Source organism: Glandiceps talaboti, chromosome 12, assembly GCF_964340395.1.
Source record: "Glandiceps talaboti chromosome 12, keGlaTala1.1, whole genome shotgun sequence".
In the NCBI taxonomy this organism is placed as follows: Eukaryota; Metazoa; Hemichordata; class Enteropneusta; family Spengelidae; genus Glandiceps; species Glandiceps talaboti.
In genome coordinates this window covers 11,824,942-11,841,740 of record NC_135560.1, presented here as the reverse complement: position 1 = coordinate 11,841,740, position 16,799 = coordinate 11,824,942, and the positions used below count along the sequence as shown (strand labels likewise).

The following is a 16,799-nucleotide window of genomic DNA, read 5'->3' as shown; positions in this document are numbered from 1 at the left end:
ACAAATGTTTACAACAAAATAGCAGTCACTGGACAATGACGACAAATCAGACTCTGAATAATCTTTATTACAAATATAATCTGATAACAAAAAACTCAATAAATAATAACATTTAGCAAAATTCAAACTGGTGTCATATAAACTCATAACAATTCAACATAAAAGGTGGTATATAGATCACAATGCATATATTATGCTCACACTTGTACTAAATACATTTTGTAAAAACAAAAACTTTTGTCATTTTTCTCCCTTGATTGTACTAAGGTAGCATGATTTCCCTGCATAACTTGACCAGTTCTTGTGACTTGTATGAATATGATACATTGGAGACTGGTTATTCATTCTTATACATGTAATAACAAAACATATTACCCTGAAGGGGTGGTCAATCTATCAACATATAGACCCTGGAGGAAAAGACAAATTGACAATACAAATACAATGTATGACTCATTATACACCCTGGAGGAATGGACATCACAAATGCAGTCATCAAGGATGTCGACAAACTAACAATATACAAAACTCTAGCCTATTTATGGTGCTTATAATATATTCTGTTTATTATTCTCCCATGTATGGGAGATTAAAACGAAATATACCTCAAGTGGGGTAAACAGGCTATACAAACCCTGATGAAACAGAACATACAGATACAAAACATGTTTGTTGACCTACCCCCACCATTCATGCTTTGTAACATGATGTTGTTAATAGTATATCGACAGAGTAACAAACAGATCTTTGCTCACTGACAAAATCATACTACTCCAGTATATCAATTAAACAGTATTCTGACCCAAATACCACCTCTTTTTTTACATTTCATAATTATCAAACTCTTACAGTTCGAAATGCTGAGAGCTTGACTTAGAAAAAAAACACACAAAAATGTGCTCTTGAAATACTTCCTTTGGTTGTCAAGACTTGTAACAACCATCAGTTTGAACTTGCACAATCATCAAATACATTTCACATAAATACATAATATTCATAATCATAATCTCGTTCACAATTTTTCAGTCATATCCATGTTCCTATATCTAATACAATAAACGTATATCTATTTGCAGTATAATCTGTAAGGTGTGCCATGACAGGGCGCCCTCACACATCTAATAAACTTCATATATACAAGTACTTTCAATTATACATTCACGAGATTTTCAATTTTTGCAAACAAAAGATCTCAAAAGAAACAAAATACATTATGTACAGCCCACCTTACCCCCCTCTTAAATTTGCTTACTTTGAAATAGATTTTGACTAGACAAGGGTGGTACTCTATATTATCTGATTAATTGGATGGCAAATGAAACAGTTAAATTATATGTATACAAATGTTAATTTCAGTAATACTGGTGTTAACACACCAACACAGATCACTGTAATGTTAATACTAAAACTTGAAGGTTTTGTACTACCAGTAGATGTTAAAGGGGCACATGCTGAGTTTATACATTTTCGGGGCGAGATTTATGCTGCATATTTTAAAGGCTCACGCAGTATTCTACTTACTAAAGCATACATAACTATCACTTGCAATTGACTGAACTCAAACTTGATTTTAAGATATAACATATAAATGATCTGATGATGTAATTTTTGCTACGTATAAAAAAAATGTTGAGGAACCCCTACCATACAATCAACTGTTCCAACAAAACCAGAAGGCAATTGTAATGTTATAGAAGGCATGTATTGATGTTAATATTACATTAGAGTAGTTTAACTGAGATTTTAAGGAAGTATTTTCACTTGAGTAAAATGTATAGATAAACTCAGCTTGTGCCACTTTAAGAGTGGTATATGTAACTGTTGTCTGTCGGAAATCTACTCATCTACTGGTCACATATAGATTTACATAGGATGATGTTGTAATATACAATTATTAATGGTGTCAGTATCATCTGTGGAGTCTGTTGATTTGGTGCATACTTCAATAGGATTTATATATCAATTGCAGACTTTCATTGAAAGGGAATACAGTATGAACACTCACTTTGAGAATGGCGCAGTAGTAAACAGAGCAATACAATTTTTCGAAACACAAATAAAGGCCAAATAATGCAAATCTATATGACATATTGAGACTCCTGAAGACTTCAACAGACAGGGTACCATATGTCACATCATCACTCTCAGAATCTGATATCAAACATTAAATGTGTGCCATTTCATACAGAGAATGTTTGGCATTATCATAAATTATTTGTACATGTAAATGTGTGGCAAATCAACCCAAAATTACTTGAACTATGCAACTTATTCTCCATTTTACTGTTAACCAGTTCAATTCTATGGCATTGGCAATTAGAAAAGTGAATATACACTGCTGAGATGAAAGGTCATAGGATCAGCACTGCTGAGGTGAAAGGTCACAAGATTGGCACTGTTTAGGTGAAAGGTCACAGAATTAGCACTGCTGCAGTGAAAGGTCACAGGATTGGCACTGCCAAAGTGAAAAGGCATAGGTTTCGTACCATCAAAGCCTATTTTAACAATAACTTCATAGACCTCACCAACAATGGAAACTATTGTTGTTTACTCACTAGGTAGGGAAAAAGCCAATTTCTTTGAAACTTTGAAATAAAACTGGGTTTGGAATATTGTATTATGAAAGAAATGAATAAAGAATCAAATAAAATTATATTTCGGGTAAGTAAACAGACACCAAACAGAATGAAAGATTCCTCATTGTGTCGTCCTCATTCCTTTGAGCGCCCTCAATGACATATCTTCTCTATCGCTGTATGAACAGGATCTTATATACAGGCTATTTCACATTGATAGCGAATAAACAATAAACTATAGAACAGAGAAGAAAGACAGTATAACAAGCATCATGTTCAAAGTGAGAATGCTTCGGAATTTCGGCATGAACCTCCATTAAGCTTGAAAGTTGAATTCTGCGAGAAATTTTGGTAAAGACATTGAAAGCTATTACCCAGAGCACTACTGGTAGTACGCTATAAATAAATTTAATATATACATTGCAATACTTTGCATTTGGACCACGGAATAGGCCAAAGTCATATCTAACATCTTTTCTCCTGCCTTGGCTCCTTTGTACCATAGGTAGACATGGGAATACTCAAAATACTTTCATTTCAGAGTCATTTTATAAATGAGGCACTATTCAGACACTATAGAATTGCTGTAACTTGTGCGTACTGCTGCGATGCTCAGTTACAGACCGGAGCTATAGAATTGCTGTTAAGGCTTTAGCTTTTCGTATTTTCTCACTGGTTCTTTTCAGTATGTGTTTGATTAGTGCAAACTTGTCTTCTAGGAACACTGGTCTGGCAGCATTACAAAGGTCAAATGGTTCTGTCAAAAGTAAAAGAAACAACATACACATTAATTCTCAGTACCTGTAATAACATTTTACCTCATGCTAGAGGGTCAAAATAGCAAAATAAAACAAGTTTGACTTATTCTCACGCACATTTTTAGCAATGTGTGTGAAGCACTTGGAGTGGAAAATATGGTGTTGACAAGGAAATTGAACGTTCATTATTTTTTATGATGCACCTAGGCAGCAATAGTCTATTTCAGGTATCGAGAATTCAGTGTACTGATATACAAAACTGAGCAGCCCAAAAGAAATACTCTTTTGACTAACATTACTGTTTGTTTATATTAGTTAGTATCTGAGCATGGATGCATAGTTTTATATTGAAAGAATGCCTTCATAGAGGACACTACTTGCATTTGTCATGTAGTCTACATACTATTATTACTGTTTAAAATATACTTGTGACAAACATGTTATGTAAGAAGATGTGTGAATGGCAGCTAAAAAGGTAACTGTGTCTATTGTACTAGTAAAGCAATGAAAAAAATTAAATTTAAATTTGGAAATTTGTTGAATGGTCACCACTTAGCAGTGATATCTTATTGGAAAGAGGAGTAAACTGAAGTATCCAGAGAAAACCGGCGTTGTTCTACAGGGTCAAACTGAGCATCACCCTTCTTACATACAGACCTGGTTAAATTTTGATCAAACTCAGCTGGCACCTGGTGGGCTTGAACCCAGACTGCAGGGTTAAGAGGCGTATGAGCTAACATCTCTGCCACAGACAACCCAAAGTGAAGAAAGCTTGTCACCTACCTTCTACACACAGCAAGTTCCATTCATTACGACCTGAATTTAATATAGCAGCACTTGGCAATTTACTTTTAGGATAGGTTGACCCAAGTCTAACTGATATCACATGTGTTGTGAAACTGTAATGTTGAAACATACATACAATGTCATTGTAGATGAGTTACCATGTCTTTGGCTTCAATGGCCAAGTCAACACTGCCTTGATCTGCACCGATCTGATTGAAATCCGATGTAGTGTACATGGCACGATTTCTCTTTGGCTGTTATGTTTACTGTCGTTTGTTCTTTTGTGAGTGCCCGTTACATACATTTGACACAATACCATAGGTGTTCTCGAGCCACAAGAGAACACTGAGTGAATTCACTCAATGAATGTGAATGCATATTATGCCAAAAGCTATGGGTACAGTACTACAGAGCACTCTGTTTGAAAAGAGCTTGAGCACAGAGTGCAGATTACGATGTTATCATTATTGTTTTGGTGGTTCTCTTTCTTTCAATTTCGAACATTTAGTGTTATATTGTAAGACGGATTGTGGTTGGCTACTCGTAAGTACGAGATTGGGTTCGGAAAAATCTATGGTATTGTGTCAGATGTGTGTAACAGGTGCTCACAAAGGAACAAATGACAGTAAACGTAACAGCCAAAAAGAAATCGCGCCATGTACACTACATTGGATTTTAATTAGATTGGATCTGCACTAACTTTACAGCATATTTTCTGTTAAGATTTTATGAACAGATATTGATGTGAGTGAGTATCCATAACATTCCTGATACGCACTCTGTTGCCATTTTGAAAGAAGTGTCAAATGAGGGCATCCAAGATTAGAGAAAATGATGGCTAAAACTTTGACCTTGGATATAATCACACGGCAGTACACAGAGCAGTCAAGAATGTGTCAAAAACAACTCTTAGTGTTCCTCAAAATAACATCATTGAAAACAGAATAAGCAAAACTACTTGGGCTAACCAAGGATATCATTGACATAAGCTGCGAAACACGTAGAAATGATAATTTGTCAAAGGACGCCTCAATATTTGACTATTGTTGATCACAGTCCAAAAGGGGATGAAACAGCACACCTAGTGACCAAACTTGATAATCTTTTGTCTTTCCTACTACTAGAATATGACATACTCTAAATGACCATTTTAAATACAAATTTGTCTTCAGTCACAATAAAGGATGCAAGATCCTAGTCAACAGGTGCATAGCTATGTTAACCATCTATTTCACACACTTTGACACTTACTTGAACTCATTTGCATAATAATGGAAGAATCCCTTGAGGAGTTCACCTAAGCTTTGAGTGTTCTGTGAGGTATATTGTAAATGTTCTGGTAAATCTTTTTGCAGTGAGTTGGGAGTGAATAAGTAGCGCACTTCTGAATGACTGCTGAAGTCCTCCTGAAAGAACGAATCATATGAAAGTAGATTATCAGCTAGGTAGTCCTATGTAGCCACTTACTCACTAGACTAGGGAGTGATTTAAATACATTCATACAAAATATTTGTATTTGAAACAACTGAAACAACATGCTCCATCAACACACACACAAACACACACACACACACACACACATATGTATATATCTACAACTCCCCATACATACACACACAAATGCACACACACACACACACAAACACACACACACACACATATGTATATATCTACAACTCCCCATACATACACACACAAATGCACACACACACACAAACACACACACACACATGCGCGCGCACATATATCTACACCCCCCCCCAACCACACACACACACACACATACACACACACCTACCCAACAAGGAAGGTAATGTAACTGAGTATAAGTTACACATCTTAATGAGCTGAAAGAAACAGCAAGAAGATAGATGGATGAACAGTTGAATCCATTTGGGTATTCTACCTTCAGGGTTGAATCATGTAGGTTCTATGGTTTAATGTATGAAACACTATCACTTGGCTATCAATACGTTCACAACTGTATTCGACTTGGTGTATGTACTAGCAATGAGCATTTACAACTGATATTTACTCCAAAAAATTTGTAAATGACTGATGTTTTCAGCTCGATTAAAGAAATTCATCTTCAGATTAAAGGTCTACATTTAAATGACAAAATTACCAATCTAAATAGAAGTTTACTGTCAATGTATGACACAAAATGTGAACTGGTACAACTTACTGGATGTAGTTCTTGCAATGATGGAATCACAACAGGTTGACAGCCAACTGTAATATATGAGTTATAGCAATTAATGCAGTGTGACACACATATAACAAACTGTTGTCTACCAGTTTAGCAAATAATGCCACTGTCATAACCCATGAGTGTTACACAGTATATTGAACAACTTAGCATTTTTCATATTGCAATCTATATTGAGAAAGCCATGTTGACTGATGTTCATTTAAGCTATGGTGGACGAAAAAGGTTACATGACATTGACTGTTGAAGTTTCAATCTTCAGAATGTGGTTGAAAAACCTTTATAATTTACATTAATTTAGATCCTCTGCATGCTGCTTGATTTGAATTTATGTTGTTGGCCTTTGATAAGACAAAATATGAAGGAAATGTAACACCCCCGACATCAAGTTTCACTGCAATTGGTGGTACCACTCCACATCAATTAGTTTCACTGCAATTGGTACCTTTTGACTTTTGAATAAATCATTCACATACAATGTATATTGTACATCCACACAAACACAAACACCTCTCCTGTCCATAGCACTACTGGACCTTATTTCACTTATGTTAAATCACTAAAATGGCATCTCTCTGTTAGAGAACCTGGTGTAAAACTTACCTTGTAGATAGTTTAATACCATGAGTGCCAATGTATAGCTAGAGAGAGTAGACTGACTGGCATCATTGATGTTATGAACACTAGCCCAGTGTTTGATCATCATCACAAGGGGTGACACTCTCCAGTCCACTATGGGGGGTCAAGAGTAAAGGTCAAACATTGGTTTGTGACAAATTAACACTTGCCAGTCATATCAAGGGGTGCCACTTTTCTGGCAATGACAATGAAGAAGTGGGGGGGGGGGGAGATTAATGGTCAGACAATGAATGGTGACAATATAATACTAGCCAAACATCTGTCATTTCCAGGTTGCTGATTTTCAGTAAATGGCGTAGGGTTACACAAGGTGGGGGGTGTTGAAAATATAGGTCAAACATCAATTGATGACAAACACAAACTAAGTGGTATCATTTCAAGGGGTGCCACTTTCCATTTAATAATGGGGTGGGGGCAGTGTGCCCTCTAATAATTTGTTGTGATTCAAAATTAAAAAAACTGGGATTTCTTGTCAGTCACCAAATAGTAAGAGAGAGGGGAACACCAAATTTTGGTGATTCAGTAGAAATTGTTTGTGTCAGTGGTGCATCAAATTGGTTTAGAGGGCACACTGGGTGGGGGGGGGGTTTATCAGAAATAATGGTCAAATCAACAAGTGTTGTTATCAAGCTGTAGAAACGAAAGATGAAATTTACACACACATTTACATGAGTATCCTGTAAAAAGAAAGGCCAAGGTAAATGTAAATGTCTCTTTGCTGGTGACAGGTTGAGGATTAAATCTCGGGTTCTCACATCAGTGTTAACTTGTCAGTGGCACTATAATGATTACATAGGGTGATATGTTCTGGCCCAACTGTTTCTATAGGTCTGCCAAACAACTGTTTGTCACAACTAGCTGTTAATACTAATTGCAACACGGATGTCAATGCCAAGATAAGAGAGAGATTAAAGGATGTTTAATGATTGAGTCAGTACTCACATTTTGAATAGGCTTGGAGAAGATAGGTATTCCTGATGCCCTGCAAGATATAACCCATCTCAAGTTTACAAATATGTAGGTATGTGCTATCTGAAATATGTTATTTACCTACTACAATGTGTTGCTATTGTAGTGACTTGAAAAAAATAAAAGTTCGGTTAACATTAAGACTAATTAATGCTTGTATTGTGTGCATTCACAGGATAGTAATTGCAAGATTGCATGCACCATTGTGTGTGTGTGTGTGTGTGTGTGTTTGTGTGTGTGTGTGTGTGTGTGTTTGTGTGTGTTTGTGTATGAGAGTGAGAGAGAGAGACTGTGTATGAGAGTGAGAGAGTGTGTTTGTGTGTGTGTGAATGAGTGTGAGTGTGTGTTTGTCTCTCTCTCTCCCTCTCTCTCTCCCTCTCTCTCTCTCTCTCTCTCTCTCTCTCTCTCTCTCTCTCTCTCTCTCTCTCTCTCTCTCTCTCTCTCTCTCTCTCTCTCTCTCTCTCTCGTTAATATACCACACTAATGATTCACCTTGAAAATATTAATATGCTACAAACAGTACTAGTTTTTACTGATTTAAAAAATACTTACAGTAGCATTGTTGATGTTAATATCACAGTCAATTCCACTGCAATAAAATAAGACAATTCAGTTGTTACATTGTTTACATGTACCTGAAATTTCATAAACATTCCCCTTACAGAATTTGAAACATTAACTCTTACTTTAATTAAACAAAAAGAACGTCAGTGAAGATTTCTACAAGTATTCGTGTTAATTCTTACAGATACAACACTTTACATCTTATAAGTTATATTTGCTGGAAAATGCCAAGGAAGTATCTTTAATCACATGTTAGCCTGAATACCAGAATAGGGTAAAGTCTGACAAAAATGTTGATTTAAAAAAATTACCAGGTTATCCATGATTGTACTCTTACCTTCTCAAATCTGAAAATCTTAGAATAGGAACTCTAGCTCTGATCACCATAACTCTGGTGAAGGAAGCTAAAATGATAAACAAACATATCTTCATTAAAGAATATCATACTCAGAGAGCCAACATGAATGGCTGAAATGGTCGCGATCATGTTTTCTACAGATTTATAACCATACTCTCCAATGAAACTAGCATCTTAGTTACGCTTGCTTCATCTTGTTGTGTTCCTGTTGGAGTTTTGTCCTCGTGAATATGGACTTTCAGAAATCACTTTGTTTACACTTAGTTTGCTTGTCAAGAATGTGACACTTTGCCCTGAATAGTTTCTTATATAGATATTACTTACTCTAGGAGTATGGTCATCAATTATTACACTAGTCAGTTCAGCTCCTTCAAAGTGTACATCTTTTGATAACAAATCCATGTTTTGACCTAATTTGAATGCACACATACACACACACACACACACACACACACACACACGCGCGCGCGCGTACGTACATACGTACACACATACATGTACATACACGTACATACACACACACACACACACACACACACACACACACACACACACACACACACACACACACACACACACTAAAACAGGGCTTGACAAGTGGCAGATATTTAAGCATGATCAATGAAAGTTTTGGGCAATACTGCAAATGTTATAACATTAGATGCCCACTGTTTGAATAGTAACATTTTACATAGCCCAATATCCTAACAATTAGTAACATACACTGTCACTCTTGTGTATGTCAGACAAGCAACCCAAGTTATCTGCTGTTCATTTCAACACAACACAACTGATTTCAGAAAGATTTACTATGATTTACTATGATCGCCATGGAAGACTACACTATATCACTAATGAACATTCAGTTTATTTGTACTAAAATATCATACTCACGTCTGTTGTTCCTTATTTTCCTGTGTATACTATTCAGAAAATTGACAATGACATTTTTTGATATCTGCAAATAGATCAAATTGGACAGTGATAATGCAATAACTGTCATTTCCTACAGAGGCAGAACGTACATATGAAAGTGGTAAAACTGCTTAAACACAGAGTGACACACTGTTCAACTATGTTCAAACTATGCTTTGTTGCATGCTTCATTTAAATCAATTTCAAGTCAGTTTTGATACTTAAAAATGTATTGAAAAGAGGGTCAAAATCTCTAACTAAGGATGTCTTAAATGGAGTTCGATCTCTGAACATTTTATTTTTTGATCTTGGACATAAGCTCATCTGGTAAGCCAGATACATCCAAATCTTTCATGTTCTGTAAATTCACTTTTACATTCAACTAAGTTTTCTAAACTCATACATCTACTAAGTTGTCTAAAACTTATACATCTACTAAGTTGTCTAAACTCATACATCTACTAAGTTGTCTAAACTCATACATCTACTAAGTTGACAAATTAGGCACTTTCAAGAAGAACACCAAACAACACCTTCATTGACTAAGTACAATACCATTCAGAGGTTGATGGGCAGATGCCCAAATGAGAAGCAAAAATCTATACCTTCATCAGAAATACTGTAAATCTACATATTTTCACTACTAGAACATTTTGTGATTTTACAGTCTTCAGCTAGTTCACAAAGACTAATTTTTACTATTTATCAGACTGGTACATTGTGACTGTGTAAAAGAAGCCATTTTAGTAACTACTTATTTTTGTGATTGTGTTTCTAGCGAAATAAGCGAAAATTAGTCTTTAGTAGGTTTACAATATAATGAATGGAATGAAAAGGAATGAGAAGATGATAAAAGTAGGAATAAACACTTACCAAATGATTTTTCTGTGCCAACATAAGACATATATCAAGATCACTATTTCTGCTACCAAATCCATTACGAGATGAACCAGTTATATGTAAACCAAATGTGATGCCTGTATACAAACAAATAAGTAAAAACAAGTTGGACAAATTTAACATGATGTGCTCTGATTGGTTCAATTTACAGAATTACTCTGATTGGTCCAATCTACGGGGTGTACTATAGTTTACAGGATGCACTCTGATTGGTTCAATTTACAGGCTCTACTCTGATTGGTTCAATTTATAGGCTCTACTCTGATTGGTTCAATTTACAGGCTCTACACATGTACTCTGATTGGTCCAATTTACAGGATCTACTCTGATTGGTTCAATTTATAAGATGTGCTCTGATAGGGTCAATTTTCAGGATGTACTCTGATTTGCCCAATTGATAAGAAATGCTTTCATTGGGTCAATTTAATACAGGATGCACTCTGATGGCACCAATTTACTGGATGGAAACTGCATAGGATGCACACCTCAGGATTTGATGTGATTTCAAACACTCACCTGGCAGCGCTAACACAATGAGTCGAAACAAATTATCCCTCATCAACACTTTGGAATGAAGATCACCAGGAGTCTGTCTATTTTGAAGGTAGTAATTCCAAATTTGTTGTGAAAACTGTCAGAAAGTGAAAAACAGTCAGTTATCATGGAACCAGTCAACATCCCCCTAATTGGTCAGACAATGGTTATAAAGTCATCCATGTGACAAGGTGGTCACGTTGGTCTGATCTAATTGGTCAGACAATGGTTTACCTCATCCATGTGATAAAGTGGTTGGTCTAATCTAATTGGTCAGACAGTGGTTTACCTCATCCATGTGATAAAGTGGTTGATCTGATCTAATTGGCCAGACAATGATTAATCTCATCCATGTGATAAAGTGGTTAGTCTAATCTAATTGGTCAGACAGTGGTTTACCTCATCCATGTGATAAAGTGGTTAGTCTAATCTAATTGGTCAGACAATGGTTTACCTCATCCATGTGATAAAGTGGTTAGTCTAATCTAATTGGTCAGACAGTGGTTTACCTCATCCATGTGATAAAGTGGTTGGTCTAATCTACGGTAATTGGTCAGACAGTGGTTTACCTCATCCATGTGATAAAGTGGTTGGTCTAATCTGATTGGCCAGACAATGATTAATCTCATCCATGTATCACATTGGTCACACTATTGCTCACCTCATCCATATCATATGGTGGTCAGTCTAATCTCATTGGTCACCCTATTGCTTACCTCACCCATATCATATGGTGGTCAGTCTAATCTCATTGGTCACACTATTACTTACCTCATCCATATCATATGGTGGTTGGTCCAATCTAATTGGTCGAATGATTGCAATGTTAATTCCAGCTGGACCAAAAGAGTTAATTCTTGTCTGTTCATTGCCTCCCAACAGGAATGCATTTTGTGAACCACATTCTGCGGGTGAACCTTGATTGCTATAATTTCTGTGCTTTCTTGGCAGATGATCCTCTGTTGGACTCTCATTTCTTCTCTTTCTTGATTGTGTGGGACAATAAGTATTACTGTTTGGGGAGTTTGTAGCTGCTAAGTTTGGTGGAGGAGTGAACCATTGGCTGGTTCTCCTCTGAGTTGATGACTTGGGCTTCTTTTCCCTATATGCCAACTGACTATCCAAACTCCTCCTGTGATTGAAAATCAACAAGTCGTGGAACATTTACAATAAATGATTTAATAGACAAATGAGACATTTAACATGACAAAAAAAATCATGAAATAGATAGGAATGTGTCTTTCCCTGTGGTACAATTGCAATGTGATGAAAATTAGAAGAGGCAACCTGATTACAATCTGATGTAGTTATATGATTTTGTTGCTTTTTTTAGTTCCATTTCCTGACAAACCTGTACACAAATAATAATACAACTGATAACACTGAAGTAAAGCACTTTCTCTATAATAATGTGTTACACTTGTTTAAAGTATTCATATCAAGTGTAAAAGTATACTGGGCAGTGTTTCAATTGGTTTAATTACAAGCCTAGAATGTGGCTTTCCAATGTGGTCAATTAGCAAAGCAAATGAAAGTGTACTTTTACAGTTTTACACTTGATATGGCTGCTATAAACGATTGTGGAATGTACAGAAAACACATTACTTGGTGTTATGGGTTGTATACAGAGGAAATAGAGGTAAATGAAGGAAATGGACCATATTCCTACATGTACATCCAAATTAAGCTTGGAAGAAGACATAAATTGCATCAAAATGTATGCTATTTAATGACAGCATATACCATAGCTTATCAAAGAGTCAAACTCGGCACTCATGACTTGTTTATTGTTTTCTTTCAAAATTTAACCACTAAGGACTTGTAGTACATGAAGTTCATGAATCTACTTGTAAAACTAATAGTGCCAAAATTAAATGATAAAAAATAATTTTTAAAAAACAGGTCCTCACTTTCTTTTGGAGATTGTTGTGTCACTATCAAAGCTTCTTTTGCTGTCTTGTCTATATGCATTGTCGTTATTTCTGACAGTTTCTGTAATGACCTGAGAGTTAACATGCAGATGGTTCCCAGAGACATGAGGAGTTCCGGCATACTGTGAAGGAGGTCCAACAGATGTATGAAGTAGAGGTAGTGGTGAATGAAATTGCCCGGTGGGGTCTATCTGGTAATGTTGCTGATATCCTCTTACAGCCGTCTGTATGACCTTCATGCCGTTCAGGTACATTTGATTCCATGACAACGGTGGTGGCAAGAGTCCATTTCCCTGTCTTCCATACTTATCACTCATTGTCTGGAAAAGAACAGTCATGTAATTGTGAAACAAATGCAGAATAATGATCATAGTTGAATGGTGACTGAAATTGAATAGTTAGTGTGGCCATAGACCCTCCATTGGTCACACTATTGCTCACTATTGTGGGTGGAGGGTCTATAGTGTGGCCATGGAAGTATAACCGACCGTGGGCGATACTTCAATGGTGTGGCTGAATCACAAATCTTCAAATTGCTGGTATGTCACTGCCACTTACATTTGTATTTCAGATTAGATTCTATAAGTTCTGTTTGTAGACAGAGTACATGTAAGTCAGGACTCTATTCTGTCAATGTCCCTTTCCTTGTCAGAATCGAGTTCAATACTCAGTCTGCACAGTGCAAGCAAGACTATTTAAAACAGAGCTGTGGAGCAGTCTTTCTAGGAGAACTATGTATTGTTCTTGAATGGAAAGCATCTGCCAGTTGAGTTCAGTTCAGGGATAAGGTATCCATGGATAATAAAAATCCCTTTAGTTTATCATGTGTGTCGGCAGAGCGTCATACTCATTCTATGACAAGTGGTCCATTGTTGCCTTTATTTGCATTTAGCTGATATGATGATTCATTTTATTCTAACGCTTGGGTTTGCGAATGTGTCTGTGTTATAATATATTTGTTTGGGTTTTGTGTCTCAACGCATTTGTATGTAATGTAAACGAGTCATAAATAATGTCTGATGATGAACTAATGCTATAGATATTGGCCTACTTTACAAAGGAAACATGTCACAAATGAACAAAACATAGGCAGTAATTGAAAAGTAGTGGATGCAGTATATTGACCTCCAACTACACGGACCACCTTTCCCCATTCATTGACAAAACAGAAAGCGAAACATTGCCACATATTATTATCAATTCTCTCACTCAAGACGTGAATTAACGTGGCAGGTAGCTCGTATTCAACTAGCTGCCAGTCTTGACAAAGTAGACAATTTGTCCACTCATACACGTCCACCTCAAACTTCTACAATTTAGAACCAAAAGATGTGGGAATTTCCATTAATTGAAAAATGCGAATCCATCCCATGATCCCGGAAGTGCATTCGAAGCTTGGCGTCATGTGCGATGTTGGCGGACTCTACTGGCGAAACTATGTAAACTACTGTACACTAAGAGAAATGTCTATCATATCCTTGTAATCTTACTGTTGGTTAATATGGTTTGCGACAAATAACCAGGCAAGAGTATGCAAAGTCTAAATCAGGGAAGAAAAAAAATAGCATGACTTACTCTTCGCGGTTAGGTTACGTCACGTCACCGCTTTGGAGCCCTGACCTTTCAACTCTACGTCATCGAAACGCGAGAACTCAACTGCAACGTCATCTAATTCCGTGAATGCGGCTCGTGACATCGAGGAACACGAACACGAACGCGAACGGCAAGTTTCATTTCTGCTCGACGGATGGGATATTACGGAAACTGCCAAGTATAGGACAAATTGTCATTTGTAATCAAAGTTTCTGAACGTTAGTTTATCAAGGAATTTGATCTCAACACGATCGTCCAATTATGAGTGTGGACGCTTATGGACCGAGCTCACAAACTTTAACTTTTTTGGATACGGAAGAAGGCGATCTTCTGGGTGCGGACACCCAAGGATCGGAGTTTGACTTTACCGATTTTACTCTTCCGTCTCAAACCCAGGCTTCTCAGAGTCAGGCTTCACAGTTAGAGACACAGACACAGAGTCAAAGTCAGGTAAGCATAAATCAGCACTGTGAAATAAGAGGACAATATGTTTCCGAACCAGTGGAAGACCATAGCGACTGGTGGGCAAACGCCCAGCGGTAAAAAACGTGGTTCGCACTATTGAATTTGAAGCCATGCCACGCATTCACAGTTTTACACACACATACAACTACTACATCTGTACATGCACGAGTAGAGACTGTATCCCGTGTATATTGTTACCTTAGATGACCTTTAATTTTCAGCGTATGTTTCATGCAGTTCATCGTATTTACGTCGCCATAAAACAGAATTGTTCAGGCGATCGTCTGCACAACATGTTGTAATGACTAATGTACTAATGCAACCCCTATTCAAATATAACACGTGTGTACAGTATACAACTTGCAAGATGAACGTGGTAACTGTACAATGTAAATCACCGTGGTCCAACTTTCTCTGTTCAAAAAACAGGGAGTGGGTGGAAAAAATAGTCCTGGTTTTTGTGTGGTATGGGTGTTAATATTCTTATACGTACAACAGCAGGACTACAGTACAGGTCACTCCAGATTGAAACATCCACAAGAACTTGTGCTACATCACTATCTGTGAGGCAGAGATACATGTATATATGAATTTCGTGGGAGGGGTCATAACTCAATATATTCATAGCAAGGACCGGGAAGGGACAGGGTTAGGGCAGATAATTTCTGCCCACAACGTAGTTTGTAACATATGTCCAAAAATCCAGTCCAAATTATCTTTCCTAATCCTGTACTGTCAAAAAAAATAAATATTTTTCTTACTCAATTCATGTAGCGAAAGTCATTAAGAAGTACAGTTTGAGGATCGATATTCAAAGACACTTGCTACCAGGACTTCCTTTTGCCCTCCCTACACCCCTCCTATAAAATTCCCCTAAATCTAACTCTAACCCTAACCATCTCTCAAAAATGCTAGAAATAATGCTGTATTACCCAAAAATATGAAGACCTCCCAATAATTTACCCCCAAAAAATTGTAAAGTAGAATGCCCCGTATTAGGTGGGGGGGGGGGGGGGATCAAAAGGAAGTCGTACCTGAACATTCTGTTTCAAACAAACCACTTGTCCTTCGTTAGTGTCTAACTGGATCTGACAGAATGATCTAAATTTGCTGGAGGTGTTTTACCGGTGTGAAAAGGATGGCTAATAGGTAGGGTATGAAGGTGTGAGGATATGTTACTTTATGGAAATTCTTTCTTTACAGATCTTCATAAGTTTGCTTTATGATAACATTGCAAACGCATAGCCAAATACGTGTATGGTGTTGAATTTATGAATATAACATTTGTTTGTATAAATATCGTGAGACTTGATTCCAATTATGCTATTGTGCCTCATCAAGTTCTTCACTGCCAATGTGCATACTTAAGTATCTGTCGTCCTATGTATGGATTTGGAATATCCCTGCTTCCAGTGTTGTCTCTGCTTTCTGCACCACAAAAATATGTACACACATTATGATTTTCTTACTTGCAATACATTGCAGACCACAGGGTGCTCACTAGAAAGTTGCATTGATATACATGTATATACATCCTTGGTTAATAAAAGATCATGGGAAACAAGTGTAAACAAATTTAAGAAAAGAACTGATATGTCAAAA

The 16,799-nt window shown here is 36.7% G+C and overlaps 2 protein-coding genes across 3 annotated transcripts in view; one reads left to right on the top strand and one right to left on the bottom strand.

The window, feature by feature from the left end:
* Nucleotides 1-87: 87 nt before the first annotated feature.
* LOC144443347 (poly(A) RNA polymerase GLD2-like) lies at nucleotides 88-14,747 on the bottom strand. Its single transcript, XM_078132805.1, has 14 exons — nucleotides 14,715-14,747; nucleotides 13,119-13,459; nucleotides 11,980-12,340; nucleotides 11,191-11,305; nucleotides 10,648-10,751; nucleotides 9,754-9,817; nucleotides 8,839-8,905; nucleotides 8,490-8,526; nucleotides 7,911-7,950; nucleotides 6,933-7,061; nucleotides 6,306-6,352; nucleotides 5,372-5,526; nucleotides 4,118-4,233; nucleotides 88-3,333 (listed from the first exon to the last, which is right to left on the bottom strand). Exons 2-14 carry the CDS (start codon nucleotides 13,454-13,456, stop codon nucleotides 3,206-3,208), a joined length of 1,701 nt encoding a protein of 566 aa, XP_077988931.1. The 5' UTR covers nucleotides 13,457-13,459; nucleotides 14,715-14,747; the 3' UTR covers nucleotides 88-3,205.
* A 93-nt stretch (nucleotides 14,748-14,840) lies between these two features.
* The window catches only part of LOC144443300 (regulator of nonsense transcripts 1-like), a 35,298-nt gene continuing 33,339 nt past the window's right edge, over nucleotides 14,841-16,799 (top strand). For both annotated transcript variants that reach the window (XM_078132739.1, XM_078132738.1), the window contains exon 1: nucleotides 14,841-15,182. In XM_078132739.1, coding sequence (XP_077988865.1) covers nucleotides 14,994-15,182 — 189 coding nt within the window. In that variant the 5' untranslated portion in view covers nucleotides 14,841-14,993. The remainder of the gene's footprint in view (nucleotides 15,183-16,799) is intronic.

Excerpts from the sequence above, each read along its gene's own strand:
- LOC144443347 (XM_078132805.1), bottom strand. The coding sequence starts at position 13,456 with ATGAGTGATAAGTATGGAAGACAGGGAAATGGACTCTTGCCACCACCG. Across the intron at positions 8,527-8,838 it reads AGATTTTCAGATTTGAGAAG|TGGAATTGACTGTGATATTA; the intron begins GTAAGAGTACAA and ends ATTTTATTGCAG. Across the intron at positions 6,353-6,932 it reads GGTATTAAACTATCTACAAG|TTGGCTGTCAACCTGTTGTG; the intron begins GTAAGTTTTACA and ends CATATATTACAG.